Genomic DNA, 25,390 nt, shown 5'->3' with positions numbered 1-25,390 from the left:
TTAGGTGTGGGGAGGGACCTCGGGAACAGCTGCAAATTAAGCGAATTGAATGAACGCCATCTCACCTTAGCGTTCATGAACACATATTTGAAACAACTGGTGCCGAGGATGGTTTAAAAAGTGAAATGGGTTGATAAAAGGAATATGGATTGGGATGCCTGAGATTTTTTTTCTTTCCTTCCGAGCTCTCTTTTATACCTCTCTAGAATTCATTCAACGGCACATGAATACATCTCATAAGACAATTACAGATACGATTAGTATTCTGAAAAGGATAGGATAATATAGTCGAGACACCACGTATGAGATACAAGAATGGCAAAGAATAGTGAAAAAATGAAAACCAAATCAAACAAAAAAACAAATTGAGGACAATTTTTTATACGATGAGGATAGTCATTTATTCAATAGACAAGACCTTCTTAGCGGCCCTGACAATAGTGTCTGGATCAGGGAACGCAAAGTCTTCCAGTTCCTTGGCATATGGAGTTGGGACTTCCGCACCGGTGACCCTTTGCACTGGGGCATCTAGATGGTCAAAGGCATCAGATTCCATAATTTGAGCGACCAGTTCAGAACCAACACCAAATGCAGGGAAAGTAGATTCAACGGTGATCAAGTGATTGGTCTTCTTAACAGTATTAATGATAGCATCAACGTCCAATGGTCTGATAGATCTCAAGTTAAGAACCTCAGCAGACACACCGTATTGCTTGTCCAAAATCTCAGCAGCAGCTAGAGAGAATTGAACGTTCCTGGAGTAAGTAATGATGGAAATGTCGGAACCCTCTCTTTCAATCTTTGCAGTGTATGGTAGAGTAAAATCTGGGGATAGTGCTTCTTCAGAGACTTCAAAAGATTCACCGTATAACAATTCATGCTCCAAGAAAACAACTGGATTAGGATCTCTGATAGCAGCCTTCAACAAACCTCTAGCATCCTCAGCAGAGTAAGGAGTCAAAACTTTCAAACCCGGAATGGAACCGTACCAAGCGGTAAAATCTTGGGAGTGTTGAGCAGCAACACCAGCAGCAGAACCATTTGGACCTCTGAAGACCATCTGACATGTTTGAGTCCCACCAGACATATAATATGTCTTTGCTGCAGAATTCACAACATGATCAATGGCCTGCATAGAGAAATTGAAAGACATAAATTCAACAACAGGCTTCAAACCTTTCAAAGCAGCACCAACAGTCAACCCTGCAAAACCCATCTCAGTGATTGGTGTGTCCACAACTCTCCTCTCACCGAAACGGTCCAACAACCCCTTGGTGACCTTGTACGCACCGTTATATTGTGCAACTTCTTCACCAATGACAAAAACATCATCATCACGGTCCATTTCTTCCGCCATAGCGCTGTTTAAAGCATCTCTGACCGTCATAGTCTTGGCTGATGACATTCTCTTAGCTTGCCACTGCATGGCAGAGCCCAGAGGTCTAGTGAATTTCGAAATAACCGAAAATCTATAAGACATATCTTATATGGAAAGGAATACTTGAATTTAAAAAAAAACTAGAGAATTAAAATCCTTTTTAACTTCTTGTTGTGATTGTAATCGTGCGTGAGCGAGTACTTCCAACTGGGGAGAGAGGTTCGTCAGAGAGACAGATTTCCCAAATTCCTTCTATGAGAACATTTAGAAAGTTCTGTAATAACATGCGAAAGAAAGAAATGGGAAGTTTATTATGTTAAGTATGCCCCTTTTATATCTTGGAAAAACTTCGAAAAATTTTCAACGAAAAGCGACCAACTGATTACATAAACTTGGGCGATAGATCTGATGCGCATTGCAGGCAAACCGTTTGAATAGTTTCAGGGACTAGCCTCCTAGAGCATTGCTCGAGGCAGCAGACGATAGGTTACGAAGTACTAGAAGCCAGAGGAGCAGTCAGTTTGTTAAATAGGTTGCCGTTCTTATATATACTGTTCAAATGTCAAAATTAGGTAGCGCAAAAACCAAATTTAAATGTGAGTTTATATAGAATATATATAAACGGGGCAATGAAAATTAATGAATGTGTTACAGTTTGTTACGGGAAGCAAACAACTCAGCGACAATACGTCTTTGTATTTTGCCTGTTGGTGTTTTTGGTAGACTGGTGACGAAGTACACGCGTTCAGGGATCTTGAATGCGGCCACCTTTTCTTCCATGAATTTTACAAGGTCGCCATATTGGAGAGACTTGCCCTTCTTTAGTACGATAGCTGCATTGACTACCTGGCCGTACTTCTCATTGGCGGCACCAAAAGATACGACCTCTTCAACCGCTGGGTGAGACAGAATAACAGCGTCGAGTTCTAAGGGGGATATCTTCTCACCACCTCTGTTGATCAGTTCCTTGAGTCTACCAGTTAGTATCAAGAAACCATCTTCATCAAAGTAACCACGGTCACCAGTTCTAAAGTAATGTGCTTCACGAGTAAAATTTTCCTTGTTGGCCTTATCATTGTTACGATAGCCTGGGGTTACATTTGGACCACGGATGGAGACTTCTCCTTGGGCACCTTGAGGGAGGACCTCGTCATCGTCATTCAAAATAACGACCTCAACGCCCTGCGGCTTTCCAACGGAGCCTGGTTTACGCATACCTGGAGGCAATTCGTTGCTTGTCATCTGATGAGCGGCCTCGGTCATTGCATACGCTTCAATTACAGGGGCACCAAATTCCTCCTCCAGTTGATAAAAGGTCGCAGGCGCCAGCGCACTGGAGCAAGAGCGAATGAATCTGATTTTAGGCATTGGACTGGGTTTCTTAACCTTAAGCAACGTTTGTGAGATTGTTGGGACACAGCTGAACCACGTACAACCATTCTTTAGATAGTCGGGCCAGAAAGACCGGGCACTGAATTTTGGAGGGATTACAACAGATCCTTGCGCGTAAAAGGAGGAGAGTAGCGCTCCAATAAGCCCATGGACATGGAATAGCGGCATGACGATGTAAGATACATCAGATGGAGACAACTTGTAGGTGTTCGCGATATTTTTCATACTTGTAGCCACATTAGAATGCAACAACGGAACAATCTTTGGTCTGGATGTAGTACCACTAGTATGGAGAACCAATGCCACATCGTCCGCCTTAGCTGAACCGGGGAAACAACACTCGGTGTTGACAAACTGGGCGTTTCTTTCTTGTGATTTGTAGATACTGGATTGAAACCTGTTTTCTGGGGAGAAAACTTCATATTCCACACGGCTACGAGCGTTCTCATAGGAAAGCTCAACCAGATGGCACGAGAACTTAGAAGCTGCTCTGACAAGGTCTGAATCAGCATTTAAAGTGGTTCCCTTAGCCACGAATATAACTTTCACCTCAAGATCACTCAAGTAGAACTCAAGCTCCTGAAACTTGTAATTCGGATTTAAAGGTGCAGCGACATTTCCTTGCATTGACGTCGCCAAAAACGCAGCAACGAATTCCAAACCATTAGGAATAGAAATAGCAATGGTAGACTGTTTGCCACTTTGGAACACTGGTGATTGAGGATCATGAAACATCATTTGCACATGACCCAAAATGTCTGCCAAGTCGTTGTATGACACTTTAAGGCCAGTTTCTGGCACAATAATTGCTGTATTATTTGACAGCTTGATAATATCGTTGAACCTCGACATGGTTGGTGTATATTGGAGTATTGGACGATTCAATAGCCTCTAGCAATGCTTTGACTACAAAAATTGCATCTGTAGACTATTTTTTGAAGTATAAATGAATACTGAACATCATACTATATGTCCTCGAATATATACTGAAAAATGAAAAATTCCGTTCGGTCGTATGCGATAAAGGAGCGCTTTTGCGATTAAAATAGTCATCATCATCATCATCATCATGAGTATCATCATGTAAGAGAAATATTAAGAATGACATGTATACTGCATGCCGTTTTGGTCAAACTCTACGTAATTAGTGCTAGCACAGAATGCTTGATCAAGCTCACTATATGGGACTGTTGGCAGCCAGAAAGGAGTCATGATATTTACCACAGTTTTGAGTCGAGAGGAGGATGTGGATATTTGCGACCTATGATGACTGCTCCTGTTCTGGGAATACGCTATGTCCTTAGCAGATACTACTTGTACTTTTATGGTTTCACATGAATGGTACAATACGCCGCATTCGTAGTTTTTTGGTACATAAGAAGGGGGTTTACCCCACGCATGCGTAGATAAGTTTGCAGATGTGAAAAGTGCCCAATCACAGTCTTCTGTATTCCAGGACCGAGCACTAGCACTGGTGAATTTAAAGAAGAATTTTGTATGGCAAGGTACTTTGTCTCTTCTGATGATAGGTAATGCGATAGTAGAGCCTGGTTTCAATTCATATTCCTGTTGTTTCTCGAGAAAATTATTCTCCTTAAGCATGGTGTACTGCATTTTAGCGATTGGCTGCTTATCATAATGAAAATGGAACCAACCACTACATAGCCAGCCAGGAGTACACTGGGTAAACTCCTTTACTGTGGGATACAGTATATGTGGGTGGATCTGCTTTACCCTCAGAGTAGTCTCAATAAATTCCGCTCCAGGACAGGACCGGGCGCTTTTTGGCAAAGATGACAGTGAACCAGAGAACAAGGGCACCATCAAATTTGTAAAAAGATTACGTGGGTCACTACTTGCTCTATAATTCACAGGGGAACCAATGGAACTAGTCTGGCAAAAATAATGCTGATGCTGGTTCTTGCAGGCTGCCTGCCGTATCCTGGGTGGCGTGATTTGTAAACGTTGATACAGCAGAGGCAGCCCAGAGAGATCTTCGCCCCCCCCACCTGGAGCAGAAAAGACAAACTCTGCAGCCGTATCATCCAAGGGCTTGAAATCTATAACTGATAGTCTAGATATCAATGTATAATCTGGGTTCGGATATCGTTCTAGATACCGCACCAATTCATTACGGAACAAAGATTGTGGTCCCGCTGAAGAACCTCCCCCGTATTCCAAGATTGGCGAAACCCATACCATCTGCTGTGGGATTTGTGATTCCATTGCCGTGAAATTATTCGACGGCATCATTAATCGGCAACTCCTATTTTTATAGAACGCCACCACCAACTTCGAATGATGACTGCAAAACGGAGGCATCCTCAGCATCCGAAACTTCACATCATGTCCGCCCCCACCACTCGAAGCAGGAATTACCGTTCCCTCCTGAGCCGTCACTACAACCTTAACATGTCCAGGTATCAAAGAAAGAACCCAATCCATCTCATACTGAAACGAAAACAAATAAACCATCTCTAACAACTCATCCCCCAAATATTCCTCCAACTTCACCAAAAATTCCCCTCCCGCTTCAAAATCCCCCTCATCATCATAAACTTCGCTCCAAAGCAACTTAATCGGCCATATACTCTTCACAGCCACTTCTTCTTCTTCTTCTTCTTCTTCTTCTTCTTCTTCTTCTTCTGACGTCAAATTAACAACCTCTATTAATCTTTCTTCGCCACGCTTCTTATCCGCATCCTCTGCTAACCCACCCAACTCCGAATATTTTACATGTCCCCATCGTTGCCTCACTGCATCCCTCACGCTGTTACCCATACTTTCCTGCTTGGTCTTCCTTCAACAACTTCACCAGTTACTTTGACCCTAAGTTTACTAAACTCGAGGGTTTTCCATTAAGCTCAACCATACCACGTGATCATCATTCACCGCTCAAACGAGATGTGGCTGGACTAGTCATTATAACCCCGATGACTGCACATGTTGTGCATGTGCTAACAAAGAAGGTGGTTGTGGTGGTCTGGAAGGGATCCAAGTTATATAAAGGGTTAGGAATTCAGACGATTGACAGCCAGAGAGGCAGAACAAGGGTCGTGCTGCGGGATTCGGGGTGAGAAAGATCCCACCTGATAGATAAGTGGAATGAGAATATCGCAAAAGCTTCAACAGTTGTGTGAACAGCAGCAGACGGATGAGAATGGAGTCAGACGTCCAAGCTTCTCCTTTGAGTTCTTTGTACCCAAGACTGCGCAGGGTGTTCAGAACTTATATGATCTTATGGACAAGATGTACCAGTCGCAGCCGGAGTTCATTAATATAACATGGAACGCGGGGGGTCGAAAGTCTCAGTTGACTACGGAGTTAGTTTCGACTTCGCAGAGTGTGCTAGGGTTGGAGACTTGTATGCATTTAACATGTACTAATATGCCCTGTGAGTTGATTGATGAGGCGTTGAAGCAAGCTTATGAGTCAGGGTGTCAGAATATTCTGGCCCTTAGGGGGGATCCACCAATTGTCGGTGATACTTGGGCCCCCTGTGAACGTGGGTTTCGGTACGCTAAGGATCTGGTGCTTTATATTAGGGAGAAATATGGAGATCATTTTGACATTGGAGTAGCGGGCCACCCTGAGGGATATGAGGAGGATGAAGATCCCCAGCAAGTCCTTCGTAATTTGAAGGAAAAGGTGGATGCTGGCGCGAATTTTATTGTGACGCAGATGTTTTACGATGTAGATAACTTCATTGATTGGTGTAGGAAAGTGCGTGAAGTTGGGATCAATGTGCCTATTATTCCAGGTATTATGCCTATAACTTCGTACAGTTCGTTTTTACGTCGTGCCAAGTGGTGTCAAATTCATATTCCTCAAATGTTTTATGAAAAGCTTGAGCCTGTAAAGGACAACGACCAGGCGGTACGTGAAATTGGTACTAAGATAATGGCGGATATTTGTCAAAAGTTGCTTGACTCAGGGTACGTAACTCACCTACACATGTACACGATGAACTTGGAACATGCCTCGTTGATGATCCTCGATCGTTTAGGAGTATTGCCGTTTGAGTATGGGGCGGAAAAGAGTGCCAGGCGCGGTTCTATTGAGGCGTTACCTTGGAGAAAGTCCTTGAATCCTAACAGAAGAAACGAATCAGTTAGGCCCATCTTTTGGCAGAGAAGACCCTATTCATATGTTGCAAGAACTGCTATGTGGAGTGCTGATGAGTTCCCGAATGGTAGGTTTGGTGATTCGTCATCGCCTGCTTACGGTGACCTCGACCTTTGCGGCCGTACGCTTCTAAGACAAACTTACGAGCGTTCGTTGATATTATGGGGTCAACCAAAGACCCTGCAGGATTTGGCCCACTTACTCATTACTTACTTGAAAGGAAATATAAAATGTTTACCTTGGTCTGATGTGCCCTTGAGTCGTGAAGTTGATGAAATTCTTGACTCGTTGCTCACACTCAACAGCAATCTCATATTCACCATTAACTCCCAGCCAAAGGTTAATGGTGTCCCCTCAACTCACTTACTATTTGGCTGGGGCCCTGCTGATGGCTATGTTTACCAAAAACAATATTTAGAGTTTTTGCTACCAAAGAACAAGTTAGAGGCCTTTCATCAGGATATCAATGCCAATTATCCAACTCTAACTTACTTCTCCGTCGACGTCCACGACATGCTAGCAACCAATCATCCGGATGAAAGTAAAGCAAACGCTGTCACATGGGGCGTCTTTGCCGGTAGAGAAGTCCTGCAACCAACTGTTGTTGAAAAATCATCATTTTTAGCTTGGAAGGAGGAATTCTACCGTATCCTACTGGATTGGAAATTAAGCTTCCAAGAAAACAATGCATTAGAATCTGCAGAATTACTCCAAACTGTAATTGAAGATTATGCATTAATTAACATCGTCGATAACGATTTTGTCACTAAAGAAGACAGAATCTATCAATTATTATCAAAGCTGTTCTAGTTGGACCCAGTAATGATAACCAGACCAATGGCAAGTAAAATCTAAGATATAATACTCTTTTACTTGCCCTAACAATTGGCAAACTTCACTACTCATATGGTGGGAGAAAAATTTTTTTTTGTTCACTTTCTGCATTTCAACATGGATTTAACAGTGACTTCTCATTATATATATATATATATATTTCCTGCATTTCAACAAGTCAAGGGATTTTACAATTATTATCATCTACTCTTTAAAAGTTAACATTAACAAACCGAAACCAGTGGACTTTCAAAGATCATCTGACTAATATATTGGTAAGCTGTCTTGGTCTGTGTCACAAGTTACCTTTAGTTGGCACTCCGTAGATCAAAAAAATAAGGCAACTTCCCACTTATACTACAACAAGAGGGGTTAAATGACAACACCTAATCGCTGTTAAAGGCAAATTATGTAATAAAAAACTCCCTTCTAAAAATTGTAGCTTATGGCTGCACCAACTCAGCATAGCAACCTATACACATGTCTGCATAAGGCTGTCTACCTCTATAGATCCAAAAAGACTATAGATCCAAAGTCCTGCAGGCAAACGGTCATACGCAGGCCATACATAATTATTTAATCTTAAAAAGACAGCAAAAATGAAAATTTTCCAGTAAGCTAGCATCTTCTGCAACTCCTGTTAATACAAGAGACAGGAGTCGACATAAAAAGTAGTTTCTACGATTCTATGTCGAACATCTCTTTCCTTAATGTAACAATGTACTCATCGATGAGCCTTGGAAAAGTGAAAAAGTGAAAACCCCCGTCAAATGCTACAATAAAAAAGTTCTTGGGGATTCCTAGTTATCATGGCTACGTAATAAAGATGCGTCTAACACCTCTATTGTTACCTTCCTCAAAATTCAGAGAGTTGTGCGTCTGTGCGCATCTCATTCCTTTTCGAGTTGCGTGTATTATTGTGCGTCGGACATTTTTGTCTAAGTCGCTCGAGTAAGCTCGAAGGCAAAGCAAAGCCTTCGAGAAAAGAGGAAAGAATCTAAGCCGATTTATCTGTTGAAATTATGTATGAATAGGCCTTGGATTATAAGTAAGGGCACAGTATCTGTAAAACATTTCTTATTTTCTTTGTTATACCGGCGATGTCTACGTCTAAGCTAGAGGTGTCTGCAACGATGTAATGACATGACATCCCATCCCTTGCTCTCTTGGTTTGCATACACAGCTGGGTTTTTACAATAAACTCGAATAACTCTGTAAGTAGTACTTAGTTCACATACCTACCTCTCTCCCCCTTAATCCCCCCCTTCCTTGTGAACTCTAATTTAATTATAAAGTTCCAACATTTAAAAAAATGTAGAAGCAAAAATCTACGATCAACGTTCAGGTTTTTAAAGTGGCTACCGGGATTATACGCATAGTAGTCTTCTTAGTTTGTTTATATTGTTTTTCTATATATTATAGTTGTCTATTTGCTTTGTGGTATATAATTTGGTAAGAACGTCGACTTTTTGTACCAATTGGCAGGTGAAGAAGAGTCTTGGAGGTTTCTTTCGATTATAATATCGGGTCTGTCGGTAATTGGGAAAAGTTTTAAGGTTTTAATTGAGAGTCAACCTGCTTTTTTTATTGGAAAAGAACATTCCATTATTACTTTCTGCGGGGAATATGAGCGTTAAAGGAGTTGGGGAGTATAGACCGGATTCGAAGTCTCGAGCTGTGAACAGACCGGTATCGGATCTCAAGTCCCCAAGGTCTGCTTCAAAACTGATGCATAGTTCTCAATCTAGTACAGGATCCACACGGTCGTCACATCTATCGAGGATTTTTACCAAACCCTCGGGTTTATCTGCACAGTCGCCAGTTAAAGGTTCAGAAAAACGGAAGCGGAAGGTTCAACGCAGGAAGCAGCAGCAGCAGCATCAGCAGTCAAGTTCTATAGCGTTTTCGCCCTCGACTCTAAGCAAGTCAGTAAGTGCTCGGGATAAAAAGACTACAAGCAGGAATTGGAATATATTACAGAGATGTTCGCACTATGACTTTACTGGTGGATCGGTAAGACCGGTAAATCAAGAAGTATTTTCCAGCTTGGATAATTTTTATTTTGTTTAACTTAGAAAACGTCTACGAAAGGATGCAATACTATCAGCTAGGTCTAGATTAAGATCTCTTGTAGAAGTTATCAACTTGAATAATACCAGCAAAAGGAAATCAAGTTCTAGTGGAAGTGATAATTCTGATGATGTGCAGCCGGGGGAAGCTGGCTACTGCAAAAATTGCATGAAAGATGCTATTGATTTAATTCAACTATGGTTTCACCAGGCAAATAGAGCAGCGATTAGAACAGGTGCGTATTTCATTCTGTCGGAAAATAATTCAGATCTGTTTAGAAAATCAAAATATGAACATGAACATGATCTATTAATTATACAGTTTAGTGGGATGGAGTGGGTGGGTTGGCAAGTTGCGTTTGATGAGCCTAATCTTAAGGTTCTCGAATGTTATATATCTGGTCCAAGGCTGACTCTGGCGTCTGCAAACTCGACTGATAGAAGTGCCGTGGGTAGCGGTAATGCTGGAGCTGGTAGGGTTGATCCGTCATATATGCATTCTACTTCATCTGTTATTTCATCTGCAATTTCGAATTCTTCTGCCCATTCATCTCTGAAAACATCAGAAAAGTTTATGTCTGAGAGTACCCCACGCCCCACTGAATTTGATGAACCAGTAAATACCAATACGGAAACTCTAAAAGATATCATGGATAGGGATTTTGAACGAACGCTGACTTATAGTTCGATGAGGCCGGTTGATTTGGCGGAACTTTCACCCGGTAGGTTTTTGAATAGTGAGAGTGATGATGGAGATGATACAAGTTCGAGCTCGAGCTCGAGTTCTCTGAGTATTACTTCTTCGAGGATTGGTAGTTCTAGGAATGCTAAGATATCTCAAGCTTTGCATAATGTTACATCGGGAATATCGGGGTTGTTCAAGAAGCGTGGGCATAATGCAGGTAATACAACTGCCTCAGAAGATTCAACGCACTTAAACTCTCCAGATCCGGATAGTAATATTGATTCTGATAACAGTGATGTTTATTCATCGTACTCTAGAGGTAACTCTGCGCTACCCTATCTAGGCACACAGGAATTGTCCCCGATACATCGGCTTACCCGCCATTCGGTACAAGGAATTGGTCCAGCTGAGCGTTATCCAGATGAAGAACCACAAGAGATGAAGAATTTTGCTGTAATTAACAGGTGGTTGGAACAATATTACTCCAAGACCTTGAGAAACTATGAAAGGATTAATGCTAATATGGATTCACTGATAAATCCTTCGACCGACGAAAAAACCTCTCAAAAGACGGGAAGTAGGGATTTCCACGTTTTCTCATCAGCTGATATACAAATCAAGTTGCCCTTTCAGGATAACTCTTTTCCGGCTGTATTTTGTCCCGGTTTATGGTATTCACTACTGTTTTCGCAGTGGACTCCATTCTTGCGAGAGCTGATGCGGTGCATGATCCCAGGCGCACCAATTACCACACTAATGTATGACTTCAATATATCAAATATATGTCAAGATGAATCTGCTCATCAATTTTCAACTACCTTAGAATTGAAGAAGATATTTCAAGCCATTCGTTTTGAAGCCATTAAAAGAGGTCAACAAATTTTCCCCATGAGAAACCTTTGTCCCCTGTTTAAACAACTGGGATTTCAAAATGTTAAATACACCGTGCTCAGCTTGAAGAGGGGTGACTATTTACACGATATTGGGTTCTTAAACGAATACTTATCTACATTTCATTATGACTTTTTGGTTCGTACCTTTTTGTCAGACCCAAGCAAACTGCCTCCAGGAACTGACCCATATTCTTTGCCGAAGCGTTTCATGGAAGAACATATGGGTAAGGTTGATGATAATGCTGGTTGTTTACGTGGAATAATAATCTCTGCTGAAAAGCCATTGTAATAGTAATAGAGAGAACCGACCTAACAAGTACATATTTTATGTATATCAGGTGAGTTCGAAATCAACATATTAAACGAACCCTATTTAACTGATTCTCTTTTCTACAAGAATTTCATAATAATTAATGTTTCTAAATGATGTTTCGATTTTTTATTGACCTTTATTGGTTTCGTACAATGGACTGTATTTGACTCATCTGATTCCATTAAGCCTCTGTTTTAGCATCTTGAGATTTTTGAGTTCATGTTGAAAAACTCAGCCGAGCTCAAGATTACATATCGCCACTCAGAGACATATATAGCATGGTTAAAATTTAGACTTAAAATTTAAGACTTGATGAATGAGGTACATGAGCAATGACAGATAATCCAAATTTACATGTATTCCCAGAATTTTATTGTTCTTATCTATTGAGGTCTATTCCAAAACGACTTTCGTATTACATTGGATCAACTCCCAATCCAGTCAGAAGATTAAGGCAACACAATGGTTTACTCACAAAAGGTGGAGCGTACCGGACTAAACGTGAGGGTACGAGGCCTTGGGAACTAGTTGTTTTTGTATATGGATTTCCAAGCAAAATTGCAGCTTTACAATTTGAGCACGCATGGCAGCACTCGTATAAAACACGATTTATAGCAGCAGACAAGCGTGTGGTAAAGAATAAAACTTCAGGAAGAAGTATTCATCAGAAGATTGCAGTGGTTAAACTACTTCTAAGTCATCCATTTTTTGCTGTTATGAACTTAACTGTTCAAATATTTAGTGAGGAGATTCATAACATATGGATGCAAGACAAATTTAAGGTTGGTACTGCTGCTGTCAATTTCCAAGTTACTCAAAATGCATCAACTGAACTCTACGAAGATAATGATGAAGATATAGTAGAATATGCAATGCAGAATCTAAAGCTAATCGAAGTATTCTATGAGGAAGTTATTCAAAAATACAAAAAATATTTAGACCGATATCAAGAACGCTTGACGTATGGTCAGCTTCCTTGTAATATATGTGGGAAGAAGTTGAATGCTATCGAGGATGATCATAAAACACTGGTTTGTTTCTGTATCAGTGACGTTTGCAACTTTATATCATGTTTAGAGTGCCTGTATTATTTGTTTGTGAGCGGAGAAGAAGTAGAAACAGGTAACAAGCCAATAATACCCACTAAGGGCCAATGTCCCACCTGCAGTGTAGAAATGAGTTGGTCAAATATAGTTAAGTATTCGACAAAAATATATGAAAAAACATAATGGTCACAGGCATATAAGCAATATTAGTTCATAATTCATAACTAAAAGATCATAATTGGATAGTCCATGGGTAACCTAAATTGATTTGAGTGTTCTGTATCACATAAGAATTTTCAGCGTTTTTAACGCTAGACATCCACTTTTTATTGTTTTGTTCTACATTAATTGTTTCTTTAATGTTTAAGGAAGATAGTTTGGGAATGACGATCCTTTCTATACTTAAATTGGCAAATTTAGATGACATATGAATAACCTTCCCGCTAATCTTAAAGTCTTTGAAGGTAAATTCTACCTTTAAGTACTCGCCTCTTTGATAGGCAAATGTTTCCCCGTCATCATAGTATAATGTACCCTGCGCATACCCGTCAATATCTGGTGCGACAACCAGGGTAAATGGGTCATTAGCCATAAGTTTTGAAGACCTCCGAAACCTGTCCCTTCTGGTGATAATATGCCCACCTTCCAAGAATATAGGAATTTCATCAAGTTCAGCTTTCACAGATACATAATCTCCAGAGGAAAGGGTAAATGCATCAAAATTATGATAATTATAGTATTTCCCGGGTGGGAAGTATATTGTAGTTTTTGTAACGTTTTTAGTGGTGATTGGTTTCACCAAAATGCCATGTTGACCTACATAGAATTGGTCATCAATAGAATAAACATCTTCCAAATTTGGCTTAACATAAAACATTGGATTCATAATTGGAATTCCCGAAACATTAGCATCGTGGAAAGCAGTATATAATGTTGGTAATAAGGCATACCGCAATTTCAATGATTCACGAACAATGCTCTTCGCTGGTTCAGGTAATAGATATGGTTCACGTCTCTTCGTCTCGATGTGTGCATGGCCTCTGAAAAACGGATACCAGATCCCAGTTTGATACCAACGAACTAGTAATTCAGTTTGAGGATCACCAGAGAAACCACCTACGTCTGCACCAATGAAGGGCATACCGGCGATGTTACTACTTAATATCATTGGAATAGAAATCTTCAGATAATCCCAGTTAGCAGCGTTATCACCCGTCCATGAAGCTGCAGTTCTCTGAGAGCCGGCGAAAAATGATCTAGTTAAGACAAATGCCCTCTTGTCTTCATGCACATATCTTTCGATCAAAGCTTTATATGTTGCTTCATGGAATGTTCTACCATATAAGTTATGAACTGATCTATGTTCAAAATTTCCGTAATGGATCAAATCCTTTGGAGCTGTTGTCTCGGGTCCATCGAAGACCGATGGTTCATTCATATCATTCCATATGAATAAATTCTTTGCCCCTTCTATAAAAGTCTGAAAAAATCCGGCCCAGAGTTTTTGAGCTTTCGAACTAAAGGTATCAATCCATACCGACTCACCAGGCCAGCACTGCCCATGAAATGAGTCTCCATGTTTGTTTTTTATAGTGCTACCTGCCTCTTCATAGTGATCACTTATTTCATAATTAACCTTCAAGTGTGGATCGATAAGAACAACCATGTTCCTTCCAAATTGTGCTAGCTTTGATAATAAGCTTAAAGGGTTTGGGAATGCATCTGGCTTCCAGGTAAAATATTTTTTATTGTCAGTATACTCGAGATCCAACCAGATAAAGTCATAGGGCATTTGGGCTTTGTCCATCTCTGAATTAACTGTTAAAACGTCTGTAGCGTCGTTATAATTCCAGCGACACTGATGATATCCAATGGAAGAGAGTGGAGGCAGTGCTGGTCTACCGCTTAAGTTGGTAAATGATTCAGTCACCTTAAGAGGCGAATCTTCAAAGAATAATATAACATCTACTATACCAGTCTCCGAAATCCAGTGTGTTCCGGTGTCTAGTTCACCATATTTAATATCAATCCAGGTATCGGCTGAATTCATCCAAAAAACACCAACCGAGGATCCAGGTCTATTTGATACCATGAATGGAATCGAGCCATAAGTAGGCATTACTGAATTCACCGTGTATTCGAAAACATCAGCATTAAACATCCTGTATGGCTCACCTCCAGACGTGTCCCGGAGTTTTAAATGATCTGGATGCTCAGGAATACCATATACATTTTGGTAATTGTGAAAGGTAATATCCAATGCAACAGATTCTGGGCCAAATGGGAGAGAATCTGTTGACGCGTATGCAAAAGAATCATAGAACGAATCAAATTTCACCTCTTCAGGAACTAGATTTTGTTCTTGCTCGTCTTTGCTCCTCAAATGTTCAACATTCAAAAAGGAGCGGTCATTAATGGTTACCTGTAAATTCTCATGACGGTAGACCTTCAAACTAAAGTGAGCTAGTTGAAGCACGACTCTCAAGTCTGTTTGCACATCATAAATACTGATATAATCCTTGTTCCAAAAGGAAGGATTTTTGATCCGAAGACTATCCGAGTGCTTCACTCCTAGGTGGTCAGGATCCACCAAACACCAAGTGGATGTTTCGTTATACCTATATGTGGTCAACATATCGGAGAAATCATCAACTTCCCTCTTCTCATCAATTGTAAAACGTACCTGCGACCCATTCAGCAAATCAAGAGTAAATGGTAATACCACTATTTTATCGCCACCCTCAGATCTGGGAATCCTCTTCAATATATCCGCAGTTACCGTGTGCCTATCGTCATCATACCGCACAGAACCCCTTTCAATAGAATAATAGCTACCTCCCGTCTCAGATATATTCTTAGCATACTCCCTATTCCTATGGCAGAACCCAGATTGAGCACACTTCTTGAGCAGAGACTCATCGAAGGCTGCAGTTCCACTAAGATAAAGTAGCGGCAGGAACAAAAACCCCAGCCAATGACAACCAATCATCTAAACCTTCTTACTTCTAAATATCAATACAATAATTCAAATATTTAGCTGATGAGATTAACCATAAACACCCACTTCCACCTTATTTATATATGTCCAAAATAACAGATTACCGTCATTATTAATCAGAGAATTGGCCTAAATTGATCCTTGAGGAATTCGTCAAATTTCAATTCTGCATTCTCCCCCTTTAAATCATTCCTTACGTCGTTAAAACACGAAGATGAGCTAGTACTAATACCATATAAGCATAAGGGTTTAGAACGTTGTCAAGTTTCTGTGATTTGCTGAGCTCCACAGCTGAATCCTGCGATCATTGTCCACCAGCAAACCCCCATCATATGGTTGCTGCGCTAGTGCATACCAGCAGCGCGGCCAGATATACCATTTCAAACCCAACAAAAAACCCCCCACTCGTTTAAAGCATGTGTGGTATTATCACCTGAGGCATTTTAATCTGTAAGGGTGCGTTAGGCATCTCTCTGACGTCTGGGGCTCCAAAATTGATCAGGTTTTAGGCATTTCTTTAGTGGATTAAAAATAATTTCTAAATGACAACAGTTTTAGTTTCTTTGCGCAACCTTTTCTGGGCGGTCACAGCCGGAGCGACACAAACCATGATGCTGACATTTTGTTCTTTGATATATAGATAAAGAAATGCAAAATAAAAACTATTTAGAATTTTATTTCATAAAGTTTAAAGTGTTCCTTGATGTTTAAGTTGTAACTTTGAATAAGTAAACTTAAAAGACATTTTATTATTTTATCCCATCAGTCGATCTGCATTCTCGTTTTTAATCGTTGCCCTAAAATTGGAAAACGGTAATACCAAAAGAAAGCTATTTTAGAAAATTCAAATAAAAGATACCAGACACACGACTTATGCAAAATCTGATATTAAGCCTGCCACATGTTAGCAGTCCAATGTTGAGCAATGTGTGCTCCATTGACAACCTTGTAGGAGAAGGAGCTTCGTCGACTACAACGGCTACGACGACTACTCGGGCGACACCGGTTTTACCACCAGTTAAGGATTTGTTGTTTGGTGGTAATCAACTTCCTCCATTGAATTCTTTTAATTATCAAAACCAGCAACAGCAACCACTTCAGCAGCAAGGTTTTCAGAAGTTTGAACATGACAATACAAAATCTCCTCTCTTTCACCAAGGGCCTCCGCCTCCGCCAGCTGTACAACAGAATCCCAATAGTGGCATGCCTTTACTACAGGCAGCTAGTGCTGCGATGAATCCATTTGATCAGCTAATACAACTGTTGACACATATTGAGTCTTCTTCTTCTAATCTGAAATCAATAACAGGGCATGAAGTGGCGGATAAGATTATTCGTGACAATGGTGATTACTCTTTACAGTTAAGGGAGATATTTGGTTCTTTACGCGACATTCATCTGTCATTATTAAATTGGCCAATGGTTCAGTACTCGCAAGATATCCCAGGGGGAGAGATAATGAGGGAATTAGTTTCTTTCGTCGAATATAGGGATTTGGAGAAATTGGATTTTTTGATAGACAAGTTTAAGAGACAGTTAGATTTGGTCAAATATTGGAAGGACAAATTAGGACATATATATGTTGAGAAATTAGATACTGGCACCTGGTGTACCCCAGGAGAAAGATGTCAGCAAGAAAGTGCTGTGGCAGCAGCAACTGCGATCACTTCAGTAGCAAACTCAGCAGTTCTGGGACCATCTACCTCAAGATTAACAAGTCCAACTCCAAGTGTCAGTATTGGCGCCGGGGTCATCTCCGGAATTAGCGGTGGTTCTACAGCGGCTAGCTCACGTTCTGTATCCTTCTCGATTCCAACAGAAGAGAGGGTAGGATATATACCCGAGCAGAATGGAGAATACCGTAATGATTATTTTCAAGATTTAATAGTTCCAAATTGGTTTATCGTAGTAAGAGATCCGAAATCGATGAATTGCTTGCAATGTGGCAGTCGTGACACAAGTGAGTGGAGATCTGGTCCCTTGGGTAGAAAATCCATGTGTAATGCATGTGGAATTTGGTACATGAAGTTGAAACAAAGGTTTGGCGAAGAGGACGCCGCCGTTATCATGGAATATAGAAGACTAACTAACAGACATGATGACCGAAGGGTCCCTAAAAAGTTCGAAGTGCCATTACCAGAAGTTGAAAAGGTGAAGAGAGCCATAAGAGCTAGAGTTGTGGAATATTTGAATGAAGTAGAGATTCCGGTCAAAACACGCAGGCGTGCATTGTTACATAATGGCAAATCATCATCTCAGGTAAAAGTGGGTTGAGGAAGTCCATGTCACTAAACGGACAGTCTTGGAAAAAAAATGTACAAGACAAAAACAGGACCAAACAAAAATCCTCACCATCATCATCATCATCACCATCATCATCATCATCATCATCGATATACCATGTACTATGAAAGAAACTTTATTAATTATCTAAAATAACTAAAGTTCTTTTTTGAACTTATTATTAGTAACCTTTTTTTTAATTTCGCCAGAATAATCAACTACTATGTATAGATCTGAAAGTGCAAGCAAACACGAGTAGTCTATTGGACTTTCATATCCTTGTCCTTCCACTGTTTTAAATATTTAAAAAAGAGCCTTAACATTAGAATACAGCACTATCAGATACGAAGAGCCTATGTTCGTTCAATTTGCACCAACGTGATATGTTCCGTGCACTTTTCAGGATCATGTTTCTGTCAACTGCTCCGTTGTTGCACACCAGGTACAATTCAAAGCTAGGAGTGAACCATGCCATACCAAACATATCCATGCCTTCTTCTATGAAAAATTCTCTAGAATCAGCATTTAAATCTTCTTGCAATAACAATTCGTTGTTGCGGCTTTTTGGCGGCCTATCCTCGTCTGATAGTGCTGACCAACGTACAAAGCTGAGGACTGTCTTGTTCAGTGGGGTCCCATTATTGTCGAATACAGCTGATTTCAAATGAGAGTAGTATTTCATCAACGTGGACCAATCCGTAACGGAAGATGTTTCTGGCATAACATATTGTACGTATTTTTTGGACTTGTAAATAAAATGATGAACCAGCGGAGCTGGGATATCGTTGATGGTAAATCTTGAAGGGTTTGTAATGTGCGGCAGAATGCCAGATATGGTTAAATTATCAGTCATTGTATTAGCCGCCTGTTGAAGCTCGTAAAAGGAGTTCTTCTGTGGGCTTATTAGGATTAAAGTTGGTTTGACACGTTCATTACCCTCGAGTGTAGTAGCATTACCATAATTATTAGCGGTACCAATGAATCCAGGCGGTAAAAACTTGAAATAACAGTAGAGGAATCCATTCCCGTTAAATTTAGGGAAGCAAACGGGGACCCAAACTTCTTGATTGCTATCTAAAAACTGCAGTTGGTTTTCCACCATCGAAAAAAGTAGCTGTAAATCTGTAGTGTGCAATGTATGGCCCTTTGGTCTCATTACGGAGACCAACCTGTGATCTGGCGCCATAATAATGCCATATAGTAACGCTCCAACGGGCAAATCACGAATAGACTGCAGCATTATCGTGTGTATACGCTGCCTAATTGATTTCTTAAGTGTAACACACTCCAAAGCTCCAAGCATCCATCCAGGATGTTTGCCTAAGCAAATTGACTGGCACAATTGATCCAAATTGTGGAAATCCGAGCCTGTAAGATGACTGCGTAGATCGAAGTTCTCACGCTTGTTAAACAACCTATTCAACTGTCTCAGAGACAACGTCGAAATCAAATACGAATACAGCAAGTCCAATTGTTGTTGCAATTTTAAATCCGTCTCGTTATAATTCGTCATAGCAAGCAAAACAACATGTCTTTTATTCAAGAATGTGAACTTCTGCAGCACACCATTCGTGTCAAACGTCGTAATCGTCTTGAGACATTCCTTTTGACCACTAAGCTGAAAATAGTTTATTATAGTATGTACTATCCCCATAAGACCCATAACATATTCATCTTGCCCATTCATAGAGTATATCGGTTTGCCCGCCGATGTCAGAATAAGGAACTGTTTCCCTTGCGGCAATTCCTTGCAGTTCTCCACAGTCCTTCGAAACGGATTAGGCAACTCACGTAGAGGTACATATGCAACCGAATGCAGACTATGAGTCAATTCATCCTGAATACTCAGAAGATCATAGGTCATCGCCTCCGAACTCAAACCCTCCACATTCGGTTCCACATTCTGAGGCGACGGTGACAACCGCTCGTACAGACTCTCCTGGTCCGCTAAGGAACTGCGAACCAACGTACTGGTGAAATGATTTGTCAAGTCAACCGATATAGTAGCCTTCGATATCGGCCAGTTCATCGTCTGCGGAGGACTAAGAGACTTGAGAGATGTCAGCGACGCAACTGATCGCAGTCGTCTACCCCCTCGCTGCTGCTGCGATGCCAATTCCCTATGATCATCTCCACGCCCTTCCTCTTTCGAACCAGCTCTATGCATCCCCCTTGTAAAAACAGAAAGTCAAACAACAGAACCAAAGCACTGTCCAATCTCCCAAAACCCTCTCAACCACACAGACCCTTAACCCGCTGTGTTCAACGTTGTGTCGTTGTTCTTGGCCTTCTGTATACTGTGGAAACAAGAGGGAACCGACCGCACTCGCACCCCTCCGCCATCCGACACCCACACAAGAACAAGAATCAAGACCAAAGAACCACCCAGAAGGTGCACAAACGGCGCACCAGAGAGGCCCCCCCCCCCGTCCTTCTACTTAGATACTCTGAGAACATGTAGATACAACATTAATTACCGGTACGTACACGCACGAAAATTATAAAATATAAAAGCACCAAATCCCTTTCCTAACCCTTTTACTAATACGACAACAAAAACAGTATCATTTCTTATCAAACTGCTTGTAATACTTGTAACTCACAAACCCATCCGCAACCACAAGAGCCGTAATCCCACCAACAGTAGCCAAAATCGCCTTGTCAGACTTGCCCTTCAAATACCGTCTCTGGTGCTCCGCATACCCATGCAACCACGCCAACAACGCCCCAGTGCCCAAAAGAGCATTCACCGCAACAACAGGGTTATGTAACTCCACCATAACACGCGACACCGTCGCCTTGGTCGCCTCCACCGTCTTCGAAGCCGCATCCGTGGTCAAATTAACCACAGAAGACGTCGCCCCCTCCACCCAATCCTTCAACTGCCCCCACCACTTGGTCAACTCATTCTCCCCCTTCTCTAACCCCTTCTTAGCCCCCTTGGCAAGCTTCTTCGACTCCTCCGAAGCCTTATCAATCAAATCCTTCGCCCCATTACTAGCCTTGTCAATAGACTCATCAATCTTATTGTCCGCCATAGCACTATAAACAAACTATACCAACCCCTGACAAAATACCACCTATACCTTACCTATCCGTGTTTCCACCTTTGCCCCCTTTTTCTAACTTTTACAAGAGGAAATCAACAAAAACAAAACTTTGGCCCCCGTTCTCCCTGTTAAAACCGTCTGTGTCTGATGGCTTTCTTTACCTTCTGAACACTACCAAACCTTCCAGAACACCCTGACGATGTACCACGACCAAACAACAACGACAAAAAACTATAAATATATAATATCCCTTCCCTGCTGCTGCACCGATTTATTAAACTATAACAATAACCTGTGATTATTATTATAATTACTGTTTTGTAGTCTGTGGATAAAAATGAAAAAGACTATACTCGAAAAACACACAGATGTATATATATATCTATCTCTAGAGAAAACAGACAGAAAACAACACAAACTAAAAAATAGACACTCCTCCCTTTTATAAAAACAGATGCCGGGATTCAATCTGTTTCTGGCCTTGTTCACTTTGGTATTTATACCACCCATTGGGCTTGTAATGGCCGTTTTTCGAGTTCCTTGTTTTCCCCTGGTTCGCGGCGCGCGCGCCGCGCTGACGCCGGCGCCCCTAACAGCAATTTTGCAGCTGGAAAAGAGCTGAATTTTTGCTATACTTGGTCAGTTCTGGCGGAGGGGTGGCGGCCAGTTTGGCAGGGGTGGGAGGGCGGTCGGGGGTGTTTATTGCTACCGGCTGTGCTTCTCGGCTGCGGCGGGCAGCTGTATGTGTCACGGGACGCACAGATGAGTCTTAGTCACACGGCGGGGCCGTGGGCCGCCGTGTGACTGCTGGATGTGTGGGCGGGACACCCACACATCTGGGATTTGGGGAGCAAAGTTTTCCAGCGGGCGCGGCGGGTGGCACGTGACTGGAAATTTTTTTTCACGCAATCTCTTCTCGCAGCGGTGCTGGTGGCAAACGCGTGGTGGTGAGTGGATTGCACTGTACTTCAGATGCAACGTTTGCAGTGTAGTGGCAGGGAGATGAAGTTCCAGCAGCAAGCCGTTATAGCCAGTGTCGATTGAAAGTTACCATCCCAACTTTCCGCGTTCCATTCCGACATATATATATTAGTGTAGTACAAGAGATGTCCGCTCCACAACAGCAGCAGCAGGGCCAGGCAGGCCAGCAATCCAGAAGAGGTGGTTTCGGTGGCAGAAACAAGGGCCGCCAGGGTAGAAAGGGTAGAAGAGAGAGCGAGGAGAAGGGGTGGACGCCAGTGACCAAGTTGGGTAGACTAGTCAAGGCCGGCAAGATCACCACGATTGAGGAGATCTTTTTGCACTCTTTGCCCGTGAAGGAGTTCCAGATCATTGACACTTTGTTGCCATCTTTGAAGGACGAGGTGATGAACATCAAGCCGGTGCAGAAGCAGACCAGAGCTGGTCAGAGAACCAGATTCAAGGCTGTGGTTGTTGTTGGTGACCGCAACGGGCACGTTGGTTTGGGTATCAAGACGGCCAAGGAGGTTGCAGGCGCTATTCGTGCGGGTATTATCATTGCGAAGTTGTCTGTGATTCCTATCAGAAGAGGTTACTGGGGTTCGAACTTGGGTCAGCCACACTCTTTGGCCACCAAGACGTCTGGTAAGTCCGGGTCTGTCACTGTGAGATTGATTCCAGCTCCAAGAGGTTCTGGTATTGTTGCTTCTCCAGCTGTCAAGAAGTTGTTGCAGTTGGCTGGTGTGGAGGATGTTTACACTTCCTCTCAGGGTTCGACCAGAACCTTGGAAAACACCTTGAAGGCGGCGTTTGTTGCCATCGGTAACACGTACGGTTTCTTAACCCCAGACTTGTGGGCCGAGCATGCCTTGCCAGGTTGTCCATTGGATATCTACGCCGATGAGGCCATTGCCCAAAAGAAGAGATTTTAAGTGTATATAGTGGTAGGGGAATGCAGGATGCAGTAAGCCGCTCCTCTTTTTTGTGTATCTTTGAGCTATATATGTAGTGAACATGTTCTTTTTAACGTTGTGCCTTGTCCTGGGGACTAATCCTTTAATCGGCGGCAGGGCGAGGGTGACAAGGTGCAGAGTTGGCATGCTTGCCGGGGTTACGCAAGAGACACGCTACGCAAGAGACACGCTACAACCAAGAAAAGGTACTCTAACTGGGAGTGCCTTGGACAAACGCATTCTTTTTCAATGCCTTTTATTACGGTAAATTTAGCATGTTTTTTTTGTTCTTTAAAATATAAACGACATTAACATAAAATAAAAGTGTTTGTAATCACCTATTGCAGTGACCCATAACGCATTGATAGTATCCATTATGAAGAGAGAAAAATTGAACGTCAGCAATAATCTATTCTTCCTTCAAAAATAACAACAACAACAACAACAAATACAACAAAGAAAAGTATGAATGGGAAAAAGATAGTAATAGTAATGAAAAGGTTTACTATTTTCAACACGCACAGAAAAAACCGACCAGTTAAAACGAAGCTCTAGAGACATATTAAGCCATTGTGGCATCGCCGTCAGACTCTTGGACTGGCGCCGGCTCAATGCCAGATGACTCAGCGATCGCGTAGGGCCTCTCATTGGTGGATTGATTACCAACAGGCAGTAGAGGAGCAGGCCATGGGCCTGCAGGCGCATCGCCTGCAGTTCCAGCCTTTTCAGGTAAGGTACGGCCCTCTGGGTGCTGGAACAAACAGTACTGGTTCTTACATTCGGCTGCAAACTTACAGGCCTCGTTAACTGGATGGCCAAAGAAACAATCGATCCTCGTGCATAACGCACCTTCCCTACACATGACGTGAGAGCGCGCGTGTCTATATTTACACCGTTTATTCGTGCACTTCATACCAAATTTACATTGCTCCAACGACTTTTCTATAGACGCTGCCGCTTTAGGCCGTGTGCTGGCTACCATAGGCTGCACCTCCCTAATCTTGGAAAGTGACGAGTGTGCTTTGTCACAATCCTTCTTATCACATGTTAGATTCTGTGGACACCATACAAATTGTATTACCTTGGAATCTTCGTTCGCCGGTGTCGGATGACCGAACGGACACATCGGATTCGAACACAGTATCCCAAACTTACATAAAACAATACCTGTATGGACAGGCTTCGTCCTGCTTTGTGCAAGAGCAATCCGCTTTTCTCTAAACTCCTCCCTCGTCTTTTCCATATCCTTCATCAACTCCACATCTTCATTCGGATGCAAGAACTCACAAGTACCTGGAGCATTTGTACAGTTTGGATAATCCCGACATACCTTCGTTGGATGTGCGTGCGGACAGAACTTTCCCAAGGGGCAACGTGGGAACAATTTGCAACGACCTTCTTTTCTTGGAATTATGTTTACGGAACTACTAACAGTAGTTGTTCCAGCATCATTATCATTGAATCCAAGTGCGCGCGCAAGCGCATTCGTTTTGTGCCTGGTCACATGGTGCTGAGACTCGCCCCTTCTGGCCCCATTTTGAAACTTTCCAACACCTCCCTGGCGGCCTCCTGGCGTCCTATGTTTAAATCCATTGCCACTACCGATACTGCTACCGCCACTACCACGAGACATCCCAGAAACTCCCTTCCCTGCATACTTTGACCCCGACAAATCAACCATACCCTCAAACGCTGACTTGGGAACACTTGTTGCCGCTGTAGAAGCCGTGGGCTCCGAAGGTGCTGACATTGACATTGACATCGATCCTGATTCAGCCGCAGACACCGGCTCTATCACCCCAGCCAACTTCCGATACACCGTCTCAGCATTATCTCCACTCCTTAGCAGCTCTAATGCCTGAAATGACGTTTGTACAACACCTGCTAAGGCTTCTTGAGATACTGAATCAAATAGTCCAATCAGCTCCTGCAGTACAGAATCGTGCGTGCCCCCGTTAGATAGTAATAGTACAATATACTCTGCAACATAATTCACATCTTCATTAAAATTCTGCAACGTCTTCAACTTCTCAGCGACTATCGTCTTTAGCGAACCGCTAACATCTTCCTGGAGTGTAGACATCCTCCTGGTCTTCTGCTTTTTTATAATTCCACCGATTTTATTTCTTTGATACCTCTATTAATAATAACAGACTCGACAAACGTAAAAAAAAAGTACTTTTAAAGTAATGACTATACTTGTACTAGTTATCTATCCCTCAAATTAGTCGCCTCGATCAACTGCTAAGTGATGTTCCTGCTATTCGAAAAGTACCTAGTGATGATCTTTGCCGCTGTTCGCTAAACGATTTATACTGGAGATGGTGAAGAACGGTTCTGAAGAACGAACAAGTGTCGAACGGTTTTGCCACTGATTCCAAAAACTCGTCGATAAAAAAATGCGTCAAGGT

General features: G+C 42.0%; 12 protein-coding genes across 12 annotated transcripts; 5 read left to right on the top strand and 7 right to left on the bottom strand.

Annotated features, from left to right (window-relative positions):
* Positions 1-400: 400 nt before the first annotated feature.
* PDB1 (pyruvate dehydrogenase (acetyl-transferring) subunit E1 beta) lies at positions 401-1,480 on the bottom strand (the record flags this gene model as incomplete). Its single annotated transcript, XM_003645347.1, has 1 exon — positions 401-1,480. The coding sequence occupies one exon, from the start codon at positions 1,478-1,480 to the stop codon at positions 401-403; it is 1,080 nt and encodes a 359-aa protein (XP_003645395.1).
* A 546-nt stretch (positions 1,481-2,026) lies between these two features.
* PCS60 (Pcs60p) lies at positions 2,027-3,622 on the bottom strand (the record flags this gene model as incomplete). Its single annotated transcript, XM_003645346.1, has 1 exon — positions 2,027-3,622. One exon carries the CDS (start codon positions 3,620-3,622, stop codon positions 2,027-2,029), a length of 1,596 nt encoding a protein of 531 aa, XP_003645394.1.
* Positions 3,623-3,865: 243 nt separating this feature from the next.
* On the bottom strand, positions 3,866-5,551 carry TDP1 (tyrosyl-DNA phosphodiesterase 1; the record flags this gene model as incomplete). The annotated part of the gene is made up of 1 exon (XM_003645345.1): positions 3,866-5,551. One exon carries the CDS (start codon positions 5,549-5,551, stop codon positions 3,866-3,868), a length of 1,686 nt encoding a protein of 561 aa, XP_003645393.1.
* A 324-nt stretch (positions 5,552-5,875) lies between these two features.
* Positions 5,876-7,705, top strand: MET13 (methylenetetrahydrofolate reductase (NAD(P)H) MET13; the record flags this gene model as incomplete). Its single annotated transcript, XM_003645344.1, has 1 exon — positions 5,876-7,705. The coding sequence occupies one exon, from the start codon at positions 5,876-5,878 to the stop codon at positions 7,703-7,705; it is 1,830 nt and encodes a 609-aa protein (XP_003645392.1).
* Positions 7,706-9,967: 2,262 nt separating this feature from the next.
* Positions 9,968-11,665, top strand: Ecym_3062 (uncharacterized protein; the record flags this gene model as incomplete). The annotated part of the gene is made up of 1 exon (XM_003645343.1): positions 9,968-11,665. The coding sequence occupies one exon, from the start codon at positions 9,968-9,970 to the stop codon at positions 11,663-11,665; it is 1,698 nt and encodes a 565-aa protein (XP_003645391.1).
* A 356-nt stretch (positions 11,666-12,021) lies between these two features.
* Positions 12,022-12,918, top strand: SLX1 (endonuclease; the record flags this gene model as incomplete). The annotated part of the gene is made up of 1 exon (XM_003645342.1): positions 12,022-12,918. One exon carries the CDS (start codon positions 12,022-12,024, stop codon positions 12,916-12,918), a length of 897 nt encoding a protein of 298 aa, XP_003645390.1.
* Positions 12,919-12,967: 49 nt separating this feature from the next.
* On the bottom strand, positions 12,968-15,724 carry ROT2 (glucan 1,3-alpha-glucosidase ROT2; the record flags this gene model as incomplete). The annotated part of the gene is made up of 1 exon (XM_003645341.1): positions 12,968-15,724. One exon carries the CDS (start codon positions 15,722-15,724, stop codon positions 12,968-12,970), a length of 2,757 nt encoding a protein of 918 aa, XP_003645389.1.
* An 882-nt stretch (positions 15,725-16,606) lies between these two features.
* Ecym_3059 (GATA-type transcription factor) lies at positions 16,607-18,007 on the top strand (the record flags this gene model as incomplete). The annotated part of the gene is made up of 1 exon (XM_003645340.1): positions 16,607-18,007. One exon carries the CDS (start codon positions 16,607-16,609, stop codon positions 18,005-18,007), a length of 1,401 nt encoding a protein of 466 aa, XP_003645388.1.
* A 331-nt stretch (positions 18,008-18,338) lies between these two features.
* MON1 (guanine nucleotide exchange factor MON1) lies at positions 18,339-20,183 on the bottom strand (the record flags this gene model as incomplete). Its single annotated transcript, XM_003645339.1, has 1 exon — positions 18,339-20,183. The coding sequence occupies one exon, from the start codon at positions 20,181-20,183 to the stop codon at positions 18,339-18,341; it is 1,845 nt and encodes a 614-aa protein (XP_003645387.1).
* Positions 20,184-20,580: 397 nt separating this feature from the next.
* Positions 20,581-21,054, bottom strand: OM14 (Om14p; the record flags this gene model as incomplete). Its single annotated transcript, XM_003645338.1, has 1 exon — positions 20,581-21,054. One exon carries the CDS (start codon positions 21,052-21,054, stop codon positions 20,581-20,583), a length of 474 nt encoding a protein of 157 aa, XP_003645386.1.
* A 1,118-nt stretch (positions 21,055-22,172) lies between these two features.
* Positions 22,173-22,958, top strand: RPS2 (40S ribosomal protein uS5; the record flags this gene model as incomplete). Its single annotated transcript, XM_003645337.1, has 1 exon — positions 22,173-22,958. The coding sequence occupies one exon, from the start codon at positions 22,173-22,175 to the stop codon at positions 22,956-22,958; it is 786 nt and encodes a 261-aa protein (XP_003645385.1).
* Positions 22,959-23,541: 583 nt separating this feature from the next.
* NAB2 (mRNA-binding protein NAB2) lies at positions 23,542-25,062 on the bottom strand (the record flags this gene model as incomplete). Its single annotated transcript, XM_003645336.1, has 1 exon — positions 23,542-25,062. One exon carries the CDS (start codon positions 25,060-25,062, stop codon positions 23,542-23,544), a length of 1,521 nt encoding a protein of 506 aa, XP_003645384.1.
* Between the last annotated feature and the right edge of the window lie 328 nt (positions 25,063-25,390).

The sequence above is a fragment of the Eremothecium cymbalariae genome, chromosome 3 (assembly GCF_000235365.1).
Source record: "Eremothecium cymbalariae DBVPG#7215 chromosome 3, complete sequence".
NCBI lineage: Eukaryota > Fungi > Ascomycota > Saccharomycetes > Saccharomycetales > Saccharomycetaceae > Eremothecium > Eremothecium cymbalariae.
The sequence above is the reverse complement of the archived record's forward strand: the minus strand, read 5'-3'. Positions and strand labels throughout refer to the sequence as shown.